The 20526-nt window shown below is 42.2% G+C and overlaps 2 protein-coding genes across 2 annotated transcripts in view; one reads left to right on the forward strand and one right to left on the reverse strand.

Moving 5' to 3' along the window:
• Window positions 1–631, reverse strand: part of LOC102301449 (zinc finger protein 706) — a 4676-nt gene extending 4045 nt beyond the window's left edge. The window contains exon 1 of the mRNA XM_005930174.3: window positions 508–631. The gene's annotated coding sequence lies outside the window, so the exon portion shown is untranslated. The remainder of the gene's footprint in view (window positions 1–507) is intronic.
• Window positions 632–1296: 665 nt separating this feature from the next.
• grhl2a (grainyhead-like transcription factor 2a) lies at window positions 1297–17643 on the forward strand. Its single transcript, XM_005930176.3, has 16 exons — window positions 1297–1662; window positions 2187–2352; window positions 2432–2545; window positions 2641–3081; window positions 3229–3284; window positions 5237–5495; window positions 5585–5696; window positions 7707–7798; window positions 14200–14361; window positions 14471–14528; window positions 14746–14882; window positions 15005–15042; window positions 15268–15359; window positions 15446–15531; window positions 16013–16077; window positions 16412–17643. Exons 1-16 carry the CDS (start codon window positions 1649–1651, stop codon window positions 16524–16526), a joined length of 2007 nt encoding a protein of 668 aa, XP_005930238.1. The 5' UTR covers window positions 1297–1648; the 3' UTR covers window positions 16527–17643.
• Window positions 17644–20526: the final 2883 nt, after the last annotated feature.

The raw sequence follows: 20526 nt of genomic DNA on the forward strand, positions 1-20526 counted from the left end.
CAGCCATTTAGCATTGTGGAGGACAAAGGATTCAAAAGATTTGTTAAATCATTAAATCCTAGCTATGTTCTCCCCACTAAAAAGGTCGTAAGAGCAGTGAAAATTTAGTTTTTACAGAATAAAATGTGAACAGGCAGGAGTGTGTAGCTGTCCATACCTCAACGTTACAAAAGCACAACTACTGTCCACACCCCAACCACACCTCACCTCACAGTAAATGATCATTTCCATTTCAAGCATTTCCAAATAATCATTTTCCATACTGCCAGTATAAATATACACAGTATACTGCCATCACTACAATACACACGTTTTACACACTCCTTTTGTTGTTGACATTTACAGGCTGTGTGCAAAATGCCACACTCTTCAAATTCATGCCAGCTATTATTTTTACGTCCAGTAGGTGTCCTGCTAGAGCAAATGAAGCTTCATGAAGCTTCGCGTTGGGGTGAACCAATTGGATGAAAAGCTTCAGTGCTTCATGGGGCTTCATCTGCCCATCACTAAAAAAAAGTACTTGTATCAGTGAAGACAATCACTAAACTGAAGCAGCACTACGCTGAGTCCTCTGGAACTCTCGCCTATCCCTGCCGTTTGGCGTCACCGCACTAGTGCGCATGCTCAAACCATGAACTATGATGCATTCAAAGATTTCCAGTAAACCCCAAATCATGACAGTTCTACACGAATCAAGTTGGGGGCTTTACTGACAGCACGTGAAGGCTCCATCTTTCTTTACAGGAGGAACATTTCCCAGGAAGAAAAATTGGCGTAATAAAACGTAAAGTAGTTATTTAACCACAAAAATACATTTCCGAACGAAACAACAAGAATAGCAAAACACCTTTGAAATCAGCAAATGTATAACAGTTTTCCCTTCAAGGTGCAAGACAAATGCATGCCACAAGGTGTCGCGATACAACACAAAGGAACAGCCACCATAGTTTTCTCTTACGCCAATTAACAATTAAGATAATATTCATAAGCTTTCGTAAAATACATTTTTATGACACCGTTAATATCACCAATATAGCCAATTAAAATATCAAATTGAGTTGGAAGAGTGTGTGTTTTCGTTTTTTTCTGTTTTGCTGCTCACGGGCTTGTTTTTAAACACACACAGAACCCCACCAAAAAACAACACAAAACGGTACATACCGTACAATATATATAATTTAACGTTGGGCAGTCCACCTTTTACCTATTTTTCAAGACACGCCTTTCTGCTTCCCATTCACCAATGGGGAGCAGTCCTGCACTACGACGCTTAGAAGTATATCACCAATCACAGGGATAGCTTTCGTTTCCTCGTTTATCCTGCCTCAGGTGCTGTACTACCTCGGTCTTAATTGATCACCTTTTCCAAACAGAATACACCCCTGTCTCCATTTATACGGATTATTATCGATTTGGTTTGTTTTTGTTTGTTTGTTTTTAATATGGACATTTTCTTCTTACACTATGGGCATCGGGAAATGTGTTCGCGAGGATCCAGATGATTTCATTGGCGGTTTTTAGTGAGACCTTAAATAGAGCCAGCCTTTCCCGGGCTCATTTTTGCAGTTTCCCACACAAACTTGCCTGCACTAACTTGAAAGTCCAGTTTCTCTAGCAATCCTAGAAAACAGCAGGGACTTGAAGCAACATGGACCTGGACAGGTAAGAGAAAGTTTTAGCATCACTGATAATAACTTCTGTCAGTTTTAGTCCAGTTCCTTTTAGATATATTTGTTGTCTTCTTGCTATCAGTAGATGTGCACTGGAGCCTATGCTATATAAACACCCCCAGGGACACAAATTACTAAACTAATATAATTTATTTTAGAATGAGTTAATTACCGTTCACGTACCTGCACATAAACGTTACTGGTTTCGTTTATGCTTTCATTATTATGAAAGATTTCACAAAAATTTGAAAATTAATAACTACCACGATGTCAGACGAAATTGATCTTCATGCCAATATCTCTGAATGACTTCATTTCCACTGGTTCATTTTTAAAGATATACCAGCAAAAGTGGACTTAAATAAACATGCTCCACATGGAGCAGGCAATTTGAGTGAAGTCTGGTGAGAAACAGCCTGGGGCATTTTTAGTGGCTTGGCACTGGCTTCTGTTAATGAAAGAATGACTTTGTAGTAATAACATGCCTCTCTGTCTTTTCCCATCGGTCGTTCCCAGCAAAAGGCTGGTGGTGGTGGTACCAAACGAAGTGTCGGTGGCCCACCGCAAACCGCTCAGGAGTGAGGATGAGGCATGGAAAACCTTCCTGGAGAACCCACTGACAGAAGCCTCAAAGGCCATGATGAACATCAATGGAGATGAGGACAGTCCAGCAGCTCTAGGGGTGCTGTATGACTACTATAAGGTATGAAACAAAGAAGAATAAAGGATATTGCCACTTATAATTATCTGATTTATTTTAGGCATGGAAAATCTTCCTGGAGAACCCACTGACAGAAGCCTCAAAAGCCATGATGAACATCAATGGAGATGAGAACAGTCCAGCAGCTCTAGGGGTGCTGTATGACTACTATAAGGTATGAAACAAAGAATAATAAAGGACATTGCCACATACAATGATCTGATTTATTTTAGGTCTGAATTGCTTCTGGACTTGTCATAATCCTTTCAGGTTCCCAGAGAGAAGAGGTATACACCCAGTGCCATTAAGCCCACAGAGCCTTCTGCTCATGGGCACAGCAACTGCGGAAAGTTGGACATGGTGGGTCACCAGCTTCAAGCTATGGTGTCACTGCCTGTTAACCTCTCTTTAAACAACAGCACAACCACTGAGCACCAGCAGGGCTACAAATATGGAGCTGAAAGCCACGCAGGAGATTCTAGAGAAGGAGATGGTAAAGGTGGAGAGAATGGACCTCTTGCTCTGGTCAAGACAGAAAGCCAGGCCCCCATGCCACTTTCATTTTCTGGTGGCACCTGCCAAAAAGAGCCTAGAGACCAAATAAGAAGGCTGTATGAGCAAAGCTGTTATGATATGTCCCTTACTGGCTATTTGAAAGACGAACAGAGGAGCAGTCTGGACAGCACGTATGAGGAGCCAGTGGAAAAAGAGGTCAGACCTAATCTGAACAGAATTGTTGGTTGTTGCTATACAAGTTTTGTTGATACTGATAAGATTTTTTTTATTTGATACAAACTCCTTTTTCATTATTATTTCTTTTTACATGAATAGTTTGCTCATTAGTATCTTCTTTTACAGATGTACCATAAAAATTCTTCCTCGGGAGTCGATGAATTTCACCACAGTCTACCAGCGTAAGTTTAAAAACATGGCGATACTACAAAAAAATTAGAATAAAATTTATGTGCACACATCTTATCCTGAGAGAAGAATGACTGAATTTTAGGTGCTTTTTAAAAAAAAATTGCCAACAAATCTCATGTGGGGGAAAAACATAAACACTGTTTAAGTTTCCCCATTTGCTGTGATTGCTCTGTGAAGCTGCAACCCCATTCATTCCATTCATTGCATCACGAAGGGCATCCTGCGTAAAGCTATCAAATCAAAACATGCAAAACATTATAAACAAAATAAAACCTGTAAAGTCAGTCACAGTTCCCTTAACATGACACTGCAGGCGGAACTTATGGAACTATTTTCAGCATTGGATTAACCCTCATTCAGTGCTTTGGAAGAATGGTGTATGTGGGGGTTTAATTCTAAAGAAACTGCAATGTGTGTTTTTTAAGGTTAACCAGGGTTTCGGTGTGTTTCAATGAATCTATGCGGCCCAGACACACACTCACTGGTCACGCTGTTTGGTACAAAATGCAATGCAATGTTCAATTGCTTGTTAACACAATGTGATCTGATCAGCCAATCACTTGGCAGCAACTGGATGCATTCAGGCAAGCAGACATGGTCAAGATGAATTGCTGAAGTTCAAGTTAAGCATCAGAATGAAGAAGAAAGGTGATTTAAGTGACAGAGGTTGGAGGAGAATGGCTAGACTGCCTTGAAATGATAAGAAGGCAGCAGTAACTCAAATAACCACTTGTTCCAAAAAAGAAGAGCATCTCTGAACACACAACACACTGAACTGTGATGCAGATAGGCTACAGCTGCTCTGCCCGCTAAGAAGAAGACAGTAGGAATCAAAATCGGACAATAAAGGATTGGAAAAAACATTGCGTGGTTGGATGATTTTGATGATTTTGGCTCCAATAGGTGGATGGTTAAGACCTAATTTAAACAACATGAAAGCATGGATCCATCCTGCACTGAATCAACGGTTCAGGCTGGTGGTAGTGTGACGGCGTGGGAGATATTCTCTTTGCACTGCGGATGCCTTAGTGCCAACTGAGTGTCGCTTACACTCCACAGCACTACCTGAGTGTTGTTGCTGTCTACGTCCATCCCTTTGACCACAGTGTACCATCTTCTCATGGCTGCTTCCTGCAGGATAATGATGTCAAAAAACTCAAAGCATATCAAAGCGGCTTCTTGAACATGACAATGAGTTCACTGTACTCGTGTCCGCAATTATCAGATCTCAATCCAGTGGAGCAACTTTGGGTAGAACTGGAGATGTTCATCGTGGATGTGCAGCCGGGAAATCACGGCATGTCATGGCAATGTGGAAAAAAAAAGTCTGAGGAAATTTTCCAGCACTGTGTTTAATCTATACTATGAAGAATTAACACAGTTCTGAAAGCAAAAGGGACACTAGTAATAAAGTTTTTGTTGAGTGTATGTTGGGCTCAAGTTTGTTTAGAGTCATAAGTGTCTTTAAAGAGTTCCTCGCAATCTTTTACTGAGTCACATACACCAGCATTAATCTGCTCTCCTAGAGTAAAAGTTTTAACAAATTCCTCCATTTGGCTGTGATTGCTTTAATTTGATAATATGACAGGAATAGAGTTTTTCCTAGTGCACAAGCATCAACTTAAAGAGTTTTTCTAAAATGAAAGAAGCTGGTATATAATTTGATTTTTAGATTAGGATGTCCTTCATTTTAAAAGATTGTCTTAAGTCATTAATTTTTATCAAATATTAATATTGTCAAGGATTGCAAGAGTTCAATGACTATAGTCCAGTTTCCTTATTGGCACACACAGGATTTAGACTTCAAAGCCTAAACTATATATTATGAAGAGTGTATAAGGCTATATTTAATAACATTCAGTTTTATATTTTACTTTCACCTGTCATTGTTTTAGTAGTTATCTTACCAATGGCAGTTATGGAGCCCATTATGTCCTTACAGTGACAGCTTCCGGTACAACCTGGAGGCCACGTTATCTCTCCGGCCACGCCAAGGAGAAGGACCCATGGCCTACTTGAACCGCGGCCAGTTCTACCCTTTGACGCTCTCTGCGGCCGGCTTCAGATCATCCCTGCATCAGCCCAGAGGGAAAGTCGGAGTGACTGGAGTGACATCATCCCATGGAGCTGATAGGAGTCTATCCAGGAGTGATCAGTGCACCGTGGGAGGCTCTGAGCTGCCACAGAACAGTATTGTACAGGTGAGTGAGGGAAGATGGAGGAGGCTGAGGACTTGATCACTCAGTAGTGTGAAATATTTGACCTTATTCTACTTCATATTTTCCTGTAGAGTGTTATCATGGTTGTCTTTGGGGACGACAAGGGCAGAGATGAGCAGCTGAAGAACTGGAAATACTGGCACTCAAGGCAGCACACTGCCAAGCAGAGAGTGCTGGACATCGGTAAGATGTTCTGTCCTCACTACCTGCACAATAATGGTGTAGATGGGGACTACTAGATATTTTCACCTAAACCTCACAAAACCATTTAAGGAGAGATTAAGTAGGTGGCAGTCTTACAGGAGGCTCCAGGAGAATCCTGTCACATATCCAGAGCTGAAACCTGATATAATTTGAATAACAGTCAAGCCTGAATTCCCACAGGAGTGCTGTGGAAAGACGCTTATGGGTCTATGTTTGCATAGACGTTAACAGGAGAAATAGGTGGGGGCTTGGATTGTAGCCATATCATGTGCGTTCAGCAAAAGACGTGCCCCAGCCTGTGGCTTAAAACCGAAAGGAATGAACCAGGTGTCATAAACTCTGGTGAATTTTCATGGCAAGTATTGGCATGAACTTGCCACAGACAAGGTGGGAGAGTGAAAATAAGGCAGTGTATTTGGAGTTAATGGTGGAGTGTTGTGAACCGTTGAAAATATGAGATAATGAAATAGACATGCTGCCTGTAATGGGATTTAAAGACAAAATGCAACTGTAGGAGAGAAACAGTGGAATGTTAACTGTTATTGTTGTTCTGACTCAGAGGGAGCAGTTTCCTAGTTTGGGAAATGATCACTACCTCAACCACTTACTAAATAAGTATACTGTATGTCTTTATGAGTTCTTGGATCAGTATGAACAATCAAAAATTTAGTTGACACTCAGTCAGGGAACAAATTATTTGAACCTCTACTGATTTTGTAGCTTTGCCCACTAACAAAGAAAAGATAAGTCTATAGTTTCAGTGGTAGGTTTATTTGAACAGTGAGAGACAGAACAATAATAAAAAAGAAATAAATTCAGATTTTCATGAATGAAATAAGTATTTGATCACCATCAATCAGCAAGATTTCTGGCTCCCAGGTATATTTTATCCAGGTAACGAGCTGACATTGGGAGCCTTCTTAATTTGTTACCTGTATAAAAGATAACTGTCCATAGAAGCAATCAATCCATCCAGATTCCAAACTCTGCACCATAGCCAGGACCAAAGAGCTTTCTGAGGATGTCAGGAACGAGACTGTGGAGCTACACAAGGCTGGAATGGGCTACAAGACCATCGCCAAGCAGCTGGGGGAGAAGGTGACGACCGTTGGTGCGATTACTCGCAGATGGAAGAACCATAAAATAACTGCCAATCTCCCTCGGTCCGGAGCTCCACGCAAGAGCTCACCTAATCGAGTTTCAGTGATAATGAGAACACTGTGGAACCAACCCAGAACTACTCGGGAGGAACTTGTCAATGATCTCAAGGCAGCTGGAAACCCAGTCACCAAGAAAACAGTTGGAAAGAACATGTACAGACCACTGAACATCTCAATGATTCAGAGGAGGACTGGGTAAAGTGTTGTGGTCAGATGAGACCTATTTGGCATCAACTTAACTCGCCATGTTTTAGGAGAAAGAATGTGGCTTACGACTCCAAGAACACCGTCCCCGCCATCAAACATGGAGGTGGAAACATTATGCTTTGGGGGTGTTTTTTCTGCCAAAGGGACTGGATCAAAGGAGGACAGATGGGGACACGTACTGTCTTGGGTGAGAACCTCCTTCCCTCAGCCAGGACATTGAAAATGGGGTGGGTGGGTATTCCAGCATGACAATGATCCAAAACACGAAAGGCAACAAAGGATTGGCTCAAGAAGAGGCATGTTAAGGTCTTGGAGTGGTCGAGTCAGTGTCCAGACCTTAATCCTATAGAAAATCTGTGGAGGTAGCTGAAGGTTCCAGCTGCCAAACATGAGGCATGAAACATTAATGACTTGGAGAGGATCTGCAAAGAGGAGGGTCTCTCTCTCTCTCTCTATTATATAGAGATATATAGCAAGATACAAAGATAAATGTATAGTTGTTTTTGTTATGCAAGTATGTTTTGAAAAATTCACACACAAAAAAAGAAAATGTGCCTCCAGACAGGCAAAATGTTAACAGATCTGACGCCAAACTTCTCCTGTTTAATCCGTTTGCCTTCAGCTGACTACAAGGAGAGCTTCAACATCGGGAACGTGGAGGAAATTGCCTACAATGCTGTGTCTTTCACATGGGATGTCAGTGAAGAAGCCAAGGTGAGGGGGGGGCTGTATGTGTCACACCATGGAAGCTGAACAGGTCAGACGAGGTAAACTCTTAGCCCTGTGTGGGGAGGATTGCTTAATAAAAGCGCAAGTTTTTGTCTTTAGGACTCCTGGTCTGTGCTGAACCGCGTCAGTGGACTGTTTATACTTCATACTCTCACTCTAGTCATCGGGGCCAGTCATACGATCGTATGACTGGCCCCGATGACGGGAGGCGTGTCTCCTGCTTTGTGTCAGGTTATTTGGGGCTGCAGAGACGCCGGGTACAGGGCAACAAACCCTTGAAAACAACCCTGCTCAGGTTTCTACTCAGTGACGTCGGTTAGTTGGATGAAGACAAATTGCACACAGCGTGTAAACACACCCACAAACACACTAAAGAATGAGTCCACCCTAAGGTGTTTTGAGCCCTGGGGCTCCCATTCAGCTCCAGTTTTAATGGGAACTTCTCAAACTGCCTCGCTGACAGACGGGTAATTGCCGTTTTGCTGGTTTGTGGATAAATATTTACTGTGTGGCGCACACGCTTTTCACGAACCGTAATTGCTTTAAATGTGTGTTCAGGCGGTACTGTGACGGTACTGCATCGAGCGGTGTGTGTGTGATTGTACACCTGACCACAATCGTGTACCACTGTGTACCATTAGTCTTACAGAAAGGGAAGTGACTGTCTCGCATGGCACCTTTTATTATTAGTAGTTAAATCACTTTCATGTCAGGCTACATACTACAGGTGCAAAATTAGAGGAATCTTAGTCCTTTTAATGTGAGTGAAACTCAAGGAAGTCCCTGTGAGGTTGAACTTTTCTCTCAAGCTCTGGCCAAAATTCCATGGTAGCACCTTCATGCATGTTAAACAAATAAATAATGTAACCAGCATGTTTGGATTTTTGCCAGTATGTATATTCAAAGCATGGATGATCCTGTAGTCTGGCCTCTTGTTTAGAGGTGGTAGGTATTTTGAAAGTGAGAGCACTGAGGATTTAGCTTTTAACTGTGACGATATCCTCCCTTCGTCATCATTCACAGTTTGTAATAATCCCTTCTTCTGTGTTTTGCATATGATCTGCTTTGTCTAATGAATACAATTTGTCCTACTAAATATCAATTAGGTCATTAGAAGCACTGATTACACTGTGTGGCTGTGCTGTAAGATGTGAGCCAAGTGGTTCTCACCCTTTCTGCTGCACTCTGACTCACAAGCCTCCAGTATGAGGCCAGACCCCACCCCCCAGGGGAAATGAGGTGGAAAAGGTTGAGGACAAAACAAAAGGGTTACTGTGAGGAAATGTGAAGCCTCGTGTCACTCCTATAATCTTTTTTTCTTTTTCTTTTTAGAAACGTAGCTCTCCACTGCTAATTTGACACCAGTTTAGATGAAATAAATATATCTATACTTTTTTTATTTGGTGGACACGTTATGTTTTGTTTCTGCATGCTTTGGCTGTTGCCAGGTAACAGTTGGCAACCTCCTTGTAACAGAGTGTGAAATGTGTTGGTTTGGGCGGGAGATGAGTGGCTTCCTGCTGCACACAACTCTTGTTTTCGTGTTTGTTTGTGCTGGTTGAGCGGATGGCACTAAACAGCCACTCTGCAGTGCCCTCGTGAACTTTGTTTCCCCCCCCCCCCTTTTTTTAGGAAGGTACGCTTACACATGCGGATCGCGCAAACACAACAAGCCTCCCACGCACACATACACACGCTGCTAGCAGCAATGCGTCCAGCGCTTGTGGAGAAAATTGAAATGGCTTGGGTCTGTGGAGGTGTGAATTTGTGGAGGTGTGTAGGAGGCTCATTTGTGCTCCAGGCTTTTCCAGCAATCAGCCCTCACCTCTGCAGGTTCAGACACGATGCTGTTGATGCTGCGTAGTGGGAAAATTGGTGTTTAGCCGCAGTTATGAATCCACTGTGATCCGTCTCTGCCGACCTGTTGCTCAAGCTGCCCGTCCTGTTTAGCTGGGAGATTCATGTGGAAATTCTGTCCGTTTGGATGATTTGGCACCAATCATGAGAATCTGTTCCATTGTGCAATTAAATGTGTTAAGATAATGACATGTATTATTGCTTAAAGAGCACACTAAATGATTAAAATAGTGGTAGGATGGTGCTGTTACTTTGGTGACATTTTGTGAATTCTTTTCACAAGCTTTTAATAACCTGCAGATCTGCAGCTATGCCCAATTACTTTAGCTCTGGGAAAGAGGAATGGGTGGAGAAGAGCCATATATTTCTGAAATCTGGGACACTCGCGGTTCTGAAACAATATTAAACAGTTGATTTCTTTATATAAAATCCCACATTCTTGTACCTCTGTGTCTTTGAAGTGTTTTACTTGACACATGCGAATTTGAAGGAGGCTTATGAGTTGTTGTGGCCTGTGAACTGCTGCTGTTGTGATTCATGGATCCTCTAAACTTTCTATCATTACCACACAGTTTGTGAGTCAGATACAGCTTCATTAGAAAACATATTGACTAATAACGGGCTCTTATGGTTAAACTAGTGCAGGAATACCTTTTAGTTAATAGCAAGTTGCTGTTTATTGCTTTACAGGTGTTTACAAAAGTGAAATGGAATTTTGTAACAAAGATTTTCTTATTTGAAATGCACCATTTTTATGCCTGCCTCTTTAGGGACCCCTCCCTAAGATACCACATTGTTCTGATTGGCCAGTTTCTGGAAACTTTGGTGCAGCAGCTAGTGCCCGTAAGCTGTGCGGCATGTACTTTATGCTCTGCTTGTAGAAGTTGATTATATTGAAATCTATATTCAACCTGACATCAACTCAGGACTATAATAGAAAGAATATGTTCTAAATAGAATACCCATGCTGATATGAGGCCTGACTTGCTGGCCATTTTATTATTATTAGCATATCTCTTTCATTGCTATGCAGATAATACCCAGTTATATCTATCTATGACAACAGCCAGAAGACAAAAATCAATTGATGAAAGTACAGGCTGGCTTGTCTAAAAGACATAAAGACCCATATGTCCTGTAATTTTTTTCTCTCAATTTCAGACAAAACTGAGGTTGTTATATTTGGCCCTAAAAATTGTGCCTAATTGGTAGGGGTGCAACGATACTCGTATCGATATTGAACCGTTGGATACAGTGCTTTCGGTTTGGTACGCATATGTATGAACAATACAAAATAAATTTTTTATTTATTTTATCAACTTTCCTTCTGACGATGCTGTCTGTGTTGAGCGCTCAGTGGATCTGCGCTCGACAGTGCAGCTTAGGCGGAGTAGTCGAACGCAGATTCACTGAGCGCAGGGCAAGCTAGCGAGACAGAAGTTAAGCTCTCCTTGCAACATGGCAAATTGAACCTCCCCCACCCTCATTCAGATCTGGCGTTTGGAACTATTTTGGTTTTCATGTGACGTATGACCCTGAAGGTAAGCGCGTCATGGACTAAAGTAAAACAGTATGTTGGATGTGCCACGCAATGCTCAATTACATGGGTGGGAGCTAGTGTGTTAGCGCAGTTAGCTCGTTAACGTGTTGGCCGTCCAGCCCCGGGCCCGGGTAGCTCGTTAACAGAGATTTGCCGTGTTGTGGCGTTAACGTCATTTCAACGAGATTTATGCTGACAGCACTAGTGGGAACACAACAAATATGACTGCACATTTACTCCGACATCATCCTAGTGCAAAGACAAGTGGAAGCAGACAAAAACAACAACAAACTTTACCCGAGTCATTTAGACAGCCGTTAGCACATGATTCTCCTTATGGGGACCTGATATGTTTAATATGCTGCTGAGAATATAGCCCAGAAGAAGCGTATAGTATAGCTTTTATTTTGGAAAGAGCCATTTCTCTGTAATAAACTCTCTTTTCCAAAGATGAGTGATTCCTCAATCAGATACAGGGCTCGCAAAATCGCCTGCCCTGGCTAGCGATTTTTCCAGTCGGGCTACCAAAATCTATCTCTGCCCTGCCCGTCGGCCTATCATAGGAAGGAAAAATATATGTCAATGCTTTTGCATTCTTTCGGAAATGTAGCTGGGTAATTATGTCATTGGCATCGGTGAGCCACTGTCAATATGTGACATATTGAAATCGCGTTTGAATTTGCGCTTGTTTTTTTGCTTTCACTTTGCAATCGCGAACTGTGTATAGAGAGCGACAGCACTGATCTGTGAGTGATGATAATTTGTGCACCAATTCCTCTGACATCGTCTTATCAATCGTTAGCTTACTATGCAAACATGACAAGTGAAATCTCCCGCAGCAAGCTTAAACATGTGAGAGGTTGATCGCGCAGAGAATCGCTGAGCGTTATGTGAGTGCGTGTGTAAAAGCAGCAGGATATATATTGTAGCGGGTCAGGGCTGTTCGGGGTTCTGTTTGTACAGTTATGTTTTGTTTATGTTGCCATAGTGACGGGTGACGCCCTCTCGCTGCGACGGTGTGTCCTTCCGGGGTCAGAGGGCGCCCTGTGTGTGTTGTTGTTGTTGCTGTGCTGTTGCCGCGCTGAGCAGTTAGCTAGCGGCAGTGTTCTTCTGCAGATGTCAATAAACGGCTGTGCTCCCTGGCTAGCTCACGGGAAGCAAGACCAAACGACACCTCCGTCTCCTCCTTGTCTGAGCTCGCCACATTGGTGTCAGAAGTGGGATGATGGTGGCACCCCATGTTCTGACCCGAGTGACTTTCCCCCCGCCGGTCGTGACCGGCCGGTGCGCCAAAAGAAGGCACCTGGACATTTGCAGGACTTTGTGTGGGGTAATGGGGTCGTCGGGGACGACTGACCCCTTAGGTGGGGGCTATGTAGCGGGTCAGGGCTGTTCGGGGTTCTGTTTGTACAGTTATGTTTTGTTTATGTTGCCATAGTGACGGGTGACGCCCTCTCGCTGCGACGGTGTGTCCTTCCGGGGTCAGAGGGCGCCCTGTGTGTGTTGTTGTTGTTGCTGTGCGTTGCCGCGCTGAGCAGTTAGCTAGCGGCAGTGTTCTTCTGCAGATGTCAATAAACGGCTGTGCTCCCTGGCTAGCTCACGGGAAGCAAGACCAAACGATACCTCCGTCTCCTCCTTGTCTGAGCTCGCCACAATATTTTAGTTCTGCTGAGCCAAATAAGACAGGTCAGGGTGAAGAAGTGACAGCCAAAGAAAAGCTTACCACAAAACGGAAAAGTTATGACAAATCAGACTATAAGGCAAAAAGAAAGTGCAGCTTTATGGTTTCATGGACAAAAGAATTTCTGTGGCTGCAATATGACAAGCGAAATAACCAGGGCTGCACATAAGTGGTCCGCAGGTGCGCATTCGCTGTCAAAATAAAAAACGGGCACAAGATAAGAAGTTGCAACGCGTGTTTGCATACATAAGATTTTCAGGAGGAGGACAGACATTTGTTTAGAACTCTTAAAGATGTCGAAGAAGCTCCTTTAAGCAATTACTGTGATGTTCCTCCACCTCCAAAGAAATGTCAGAAGGAGTCCGAACCACAAAAGAAGCGCGTATTCTCGGAAAAGTAGTTGCAGGAGGTGAGCTGGCTTCAAACAAATGATGAACGCACAGAGATGTGGTGCGGAATGTGCCGTGAAAATTTAATAAATGACAAATTAAAAAGGCATGAACATTTTTTTTATCGAAAAAATATCGAACCGTGACACCAAAGTATCGAACCGAACCGTGAATTTTGTGTATCGTTGCACCCCTATATTAACCCTGAGAAAAGTGAGGAGTGTCCCCTTTGGGTCAGGGATGAGTTTTTGCCCCAAGTGGAGGAGTTTAAGTAACTTGGGGTCTTGTTCACGAGGGAGGGGACAAGAGAGTGGGAGACAGACAGACAGATTGGGGCAGCGGCTGCAGTGTTGCAGATATTGCCTTGTCCCGTTGTGTTAAAGACAGAGCGAAACGTCAGAGCGAAGCTGTCAGTCTACGTTACTGTCCTCACCTATGATAATGAGCTCTGTGTAGTGACCAAAAAAATTAGGTCGCGGATACAAGCAGTGGAAATGAGACTTCTCTGAAGGGTGGCTGGCCTCTCCCTTTGAGATAGGGTGAAGAGTGTAGTCATTTGAGAGGTGCTCAGAGTAGAGCTGCTCCTCTGCATCAAAAAGAGCAAATCAAGGTGATTGGGCATCTGACAAGGATGCCTTTTGTGTGAGTTGTTTTGGCATGTCTCACTAGACAAAGGCCTCCTGGGCAGACTCATGACACCCTGAAGAGATTGCATCTCTCAGCTGGCCTGGGAACATGTTTTCCCAGATGAGCTGGAGAAGGTGGGGAGAGGGAGGTCTGGGTGTTCTTGCTTCTTGTTCCTGCCCTGCATGGCATCGATTTAGCAATGTTATATGATCATCATCTCTGCTTCAGTTTAAGCCACAAAATTTAAAAAACTGAATGTTTTGTTTTTATTTCTTATTTTGTTGCTTCCTAGGTCTTTATCTCTGTGAACTGTCTGAGCACAGACTTCTCCTCTCAGAAGGGTGTGAAGGGGATGCCTATGATTATTCAGATCGACACATACAGCTACAACAACGGCTGTGGCAGCAGGCCAATCCACAGAGCCTATACTCAGATTAAGGTCTTCTGTGACAAGGTAAAGAAGCCTGCTAGCACATGTGCTCAACGGTGAGCTAATAACATGGAATTGGATAAACCTTTTTAACCTGTTTTTAACATATTCTGACATTTTTTTCTGTTTGCAGGGTGCTGAGAGGAAGCTTCGCGACGAGGAAAAAAAGCAGCTCAGGAAGAGTATGAAAGGTGAAACCTTTTTTTGGTTTTGTTTGTTGCTAAGACGTGATTACAATTTATTTACAGAAATAAAATTGTTCATATTGTTTTAAAATCCACTGAAACAAGGTTACAAATCCTTGACCTTAGGACACTGAGACTTAAAAAGGTTTGCAAATGTAATCAATTCTGTACTTGAAGTTGCCGCTTGGCAACAGATGTTAAGTTCACACTGCCTCTGGATTAGGGAAAAATGGCAGCTCGGAGTTGACCACGATAAAGAGGGCTGAAAGTGCGCTGTTCAAAAGCATTGGAGACCTGGACACCCAGCCCGTTCTCTTCATCCCAGACGTCCACTTTGGAAACCTGCAGAGAGCGGGGCAGGTGAGGGACCACGCTCTTTCCAATACACACACACACACACACATTTGTTTTGACATTTTAGTGAAGACATAGAATTGACATAATGTTTGTTTGTTTTTGTTTTTTTTAAATTTTGTGTGCAGGTGTTTGCTTTCAACACTGAAGAAGTTGATCGAAATGGGTGAGTCCCACAGTGGCTTTGTGTTAGTGCACACTGCTCCACACGCTTAGACCTTGAGTTTATTGTTGAGGGTCTCTCCATGGTGAGAAGATTACAGAAGGTTGGACAAAGGCTAATTTTGTTTTTATCCTTGTTTCTACCTTAGAAGAAACAAACTGTTACATGTCAGGGAAACCAATAGCATTTCCATCAAATGACACGTGTTTCTGCATGTGTGTTCATCAGAGGTGTTTTAATGAAGAGGGTTTCATGTGTTGGCCAGGAAGACCTCTGTCCACCTGCACTAAAGAAGTCCAGAGTGGAACCAGAAAGAAAAGGTAACTTATTTCTCATTAAGAGTTCTTGTCCTTGTTGGTGTCGTGGTTTGACCTAATATTGTCTTCCTATACCTTGACTTTTCCAGTTCTACTATATGTGAGGAAGGAGTGTGATGAAGTGTTTGATGCTCTGATGCTGCGCAGCCCAACCCTCAAAGCTCTGATGGAGGCTGTGAGTACTGAGAATACATTGCTTACAAAACAGAAGTCATTACTTCTACAAACCAATAGTTCACTGCCAAACGGTTTGTAGATGGGTCAAAGCTAATGTGACCTGTTGGTTTGCAAAGCCCTGTTTTTGAAGCATCATCTGGAGCATCTTGGTTGTTACCTTGTTAGCTTCTTCAAACCAGACGTCACAAAATGAGCAGTGGATCCAACAGTCGCAAGATAGACCTGTGCTTTATCCTCCTTTTTGTTCTTCGCTTTAAGATGTGAAACTAGGGATTGAGACCATAAACTCATCAGGAAAGTGTTTTCTGAGACTGAAGATGTGAGAAGTAGTTATTTTCTGATCCTTCTTACATCTTACACTTTTCTGAAACCGGAATAGTCGCCCCCTACTGGCCGTTAGAAAGAATTGAATTCATGCATGTATAAATGGGGAGAGAGAGAGAGATTCAGTTTTGTTAACATCTACTTTGTCTTCACAGATCTCTGAGAAATATGCGGTGCCTGTTGAAAAGATAGCCAAGGTTTACCAAAAAAGCAAAAAAGGGTGAGTCCAACTCAATAAAAACTGTTTCTTCTGCTTTTCACTTGCTTCCATGTCTGTTTGCTTGTTGGCTTAAGGTAGCTTTACATGCCAGCCAGTGTCAGTAACCCTTGCTAATGAGGAGAAGAAGAGATGAATAAATATGCCCGTCTTACATTTAGAAGGCATATTTTAGCATAAACCAAACTTCAGGACAAAACATTGAAATTAAATGAAGTTGTAGGGAAGCCGTGTGAAGAACAGCCGAGGGATCATGTATGTAGAAATCAATTTGCAATAGAGACATGAGCTGACCAGATCAGTTATTACCGTTAAATGTGTTTACTGTCTTTCCCAGGCTCCTGGTGAACATGGATGACAACATCATCCAGCAATACTCCAATGAGGACACCTTCATCCTGGCTATCGAGAGCTCAGCAGACTCCTGGCGTGTGACTCTGTCGGAGATCTGATGGCTACTAACCCCTGCACTGTCATACTCATTATGCTCCAGACGGAGGTTGATCAGTGCCTGGTGACTCTTTATCCATTTCATGTGCACAGACTCATGAACGCTGTTATCAGTGTCGTATGCTGGAGCCAAACTGTTCTTTGAAGTCACACGGGAGTCTCTGTAGGCTTTCCTGTCCTGCATGGATCATTTTGAACATTGGCTCTGGGGACACAGGCTCAGCAAACGTTGAAAACTTGTGGATTTGTTTTTAGGTTAGGAAAAATCTTTTGATCTTTCCTAGCAACCTTACCAGCTGGCAGGAATGCAGTTGTGAACCCTTTTTGCCCAGCTGTCACTAAAAACAGGATTCATCCCGGTCCGCACAAAGACAGCAGCAGCTCTCTGTGGTGTCAGGAAGAAGACGTCATAACAGATTAACAGCACAGAGCACTGCTCCGGGCTTCTCCTGCACCTTCTGTTATCCTCCCTGTACTTCCTCCTGTGATCGAAACTTTGAAATGACGTGACGGGCATTTGAAAAGCCTTTGCAACACCTTTGAGTCGCGTGGCACTGCTCTTTGCTCGCTACCTTCCTAATCAATTTTAGACATGTCTCGACTTTAATCTGAAGTGATGGTACTTTAACTCTTATTAGCATCCATTATGTTATTATTTTTTGATTGGTTATATTTTTACTGCATGCTAAATGTTTCCTGTTGGTGCCAGTGAAAAAATAACAGTTATTTATCCCAGATTGTAACTACATGCCGCTGTCCTGGGATCTATAATTAGATTGAGGCACCGTTATAGAACAGGACTTCTGGTCTAAATTGCTCTTGTTAAATTGTTCTGCTTCCTCTGTGTGTGTGTGTGTGTGTGTGTGTGTGTGTGTGTGTGTGTTAATTGCTTTTCCTCTCACTAAAGAGACTGCAGTCATTAGTATTTATGACATTCGTTAGGGACTCGCAGGGCCCGGCCGCTCTATCCGTTTACTCCTTTGAGGCTGCAGCAGCCGATCAGAGCACAGCAGCGGAGCGATCCTGCTCCAGCTCGGTGCGTCTGCCTGTATCCTTCATATACTTCACATGCAGTGAAGTACAATTTTTACGATGTGCAAATAAAAAAATAGTTTTCTATAAAGTCACTTCTTTCTGCTTCTGCCAAAATCTACAGCGTGCGTTTTTACAGCTCAACAGTGGCTACAACTGTCACCTGAAGTGTGATGTTTTCAGGTTTCCCTGTCTCATTTATGTAAATATAACATTTAGGAACTCCACCGATAAAATAGACATCCGAGATGTGTTAAAAACTGTTACCAAATCAGTTTTACACCCATCCCAAGTGTCACAATATGAAGGCAAAATCACACATGCTGTGAGCAGCCCTCTGATTGGCTACATCATAGTTCGGATGGCAAAACTGCATGAATTTAGTATCTTAACAGAAATGAGCACTGGTGTTCTGCATTTTGAATCAGTTTTCTGATAATTCTCTGGGGAAAACTTTAAGAAGGCCATTGAGTAAACATTCGTAAGCAAACTTCTCACGTGGGATAGGTCAGAGCAAGTTGTACCGGTGTCCTTTAAACTGCGTTTTAATACCAGACTCGTCTTCTAGCTGTTATTCATTTTATGTCAAAACAGCTTTCTAATAGGCATATTTTAACACTCTCACATGGCGCTGTGAAATGGAGAAATGACGCCTCTATGTAATGTTCTGTATTACAGTTTGGACAGATCGCACTGATGGATCAACTTTAGGTCCTGAACATGGTTTTCAAAGTCTTTGGAATTTGAACATGTAGAAGGGCCTGATCACAATTGATGTTGTTGCTCCGTTGCCTGTTCACACTGTAATGAAGATGACGTGTCCAATAGAGGTGAATTATCTCACCTTTATCTTATCTGCTTACCATCATGGTAATTTAAGGGTTTGTAATTTGTGAAATTTTCATAGGAAATCAGTCAGTTGACTTCCATCACTTCCCCCCACGGCTTAGCCTTGAGATAAACACTCCCAAATTAGAAACTGAGGGGAAATGGAATAACTTAAGATGTTAATTGATTTAAATATTTGCAATTACAGGAGTGGAAATGTAAGTCAGTATCTAATATGTACACCTGTGTAGCCAATTTATTACAACACTGGTTTACCATAATCAATAGCGTTCACACTGCACTGCTTAAAAGCCTTTTGGAAAAAGAATTGGAAAACACCATACATATTCATACACATCCTATTCATGTCAAACGCATATACTGGTTACCAGTGCACATCTACAGTACGTGTATTAATGTTACTGTACCATTAAAACAAACTAACAAAAACAAACCCCAAACGGATCCTGAGGCAGTCAGGTAGGATGCAGTCATTGATTCATTTATTTTTTTAATTGAATGATCTTTGTTGTGATCACTGTAACCTAACACAACACATTTTGGTCATATCAAATTAACATACTTAATTATGCACAAAGGTCACATTGATTTTTACAGGTTAATTATACTTTTGTTTGGTAATAGTGCAATTATATGGTAAAAATTGGTATCTGTATAAAAAAGGCTGAGCATGACCTTAAAATGAATGTAAGCAGTCACATTCTTTAACTTCCTAAGTCTAAGGTTTTTAAAATGTAGCACAAAAAAAAATATTGTTAATGAGTTACACAAAAGTCGTACATTTCTATTGTCAAAATGTACACAGTGGTTTCAAACAGTGTACTTGGAAACTAACTGATCCAGGGATGTGTCTATATATAAGGTTTCCTTTCACATGTTAAGGATTTGAAACTGCAGCTATTATGACGTGTCACTTACAGGCTAAAAGGAGCTCACTGGGCTCATTTAGAGTATGCACTTGTAACTTTGCAAAAGTCTTTTCTGTGTTTGTTAACATACAAACCTAAGCCATATTTCAGAGTTTGTTAACCCTCCTTAAAGAAACTCTGTAAAGTAGTACCTGCCTTGAGGAGACCTCAGGTCAGCTGGAAGCAACATTATACAACAGGATCAACGAGCTTCTGCCAGCTCCACAGGAGAATGTAATCGAGGAAATATTGCAGCTCTATCAGTCTGCTATAACCTGCTGGAAAGCTTCAATGTGTTTCTCCTTGCAGTCAAGAATCATTCAGTGTGACAGGTTAACTGTGACAGGAAGCTGAACGGAGTAGTTTTCAGTGGATGCTGGAAATGGTACAGACAGTCCTAGAAAGAGCAGTTTGGGTCAAAAATTGTATGTAATTGTAGTCATGCTAGTGATGTGACTGTGTATCAGAATATTGATGATCTCTCACTTCAGTTCAGACTGAAATCTTTAATCGGTGACTCCATTGGCATTTTTAGTCATATCATAAAATACTGGCTACAGGTGTACACCTCAGTGGTTTCTGAGGTTTTTGACTATGCTAGCATGATTAACAGTTGCCTAGTGGTCTTTGCATCACATTGCACAGCAGTTTTAGCACTTTTAGGAATATAACCAGAATTCAACCAGCTAGCAGCCAGTTGAATTGAGTCCCCTCAAGTTGTGCTCATTGACTGATGGCAACATGTTTATGAATTAGACAGTAATTTTTTCCAAACCTCCAACAATGTCTCTGAGAGTGTTTGCAATCAGCCCAAGTCAGGCTTTGCAGAAAGATTGCATCTGGTGATGCCTTGCAATGAAAGGTACAGTAGTTGTGAATGTGCAACAATCTCGAGCTCTGAGGTGTAAAGATATCCCAAACATTTTGCTATTAGCTTATTGGGAATCACCTCATTAGTGATTATCTCAAATAATATCTTGTAATGTTATGTTGACTCAACTAAAGGTGGTAACAGGCTGCCAGTAACAAAGTGCCTGAGATACAGTTATTTGCAGGTAGGAACACTGGTTTGAGTGGTGAGTCAAGGATGCCACTGAGGTGAAAAAGTAACAACCTAAATGCTTTATATATACTGTAAGATCTTTTACATCTTACAATGCTGTGATTGCAACCATTCCCCAACTCTCGGTTAAAAGTGCTAATGGCCACTGAT

Source organism: Haplochromis burtoni, unplaced genomic scaffold, assembly GCF_018398535.1.
Source record: "Haplochromis burtoni strain Fernald_Lab_line unplaced genomic scaffold, NCSU_Asbu1 Contig_130, whole genome shotgun sequence".
Lineage (NCBI taxonomy): Eukaryota > Metazoa > Chordata > Actinopteri > Cichliformes > Cichlidae > Haplochromis > Haplochromis burtoni.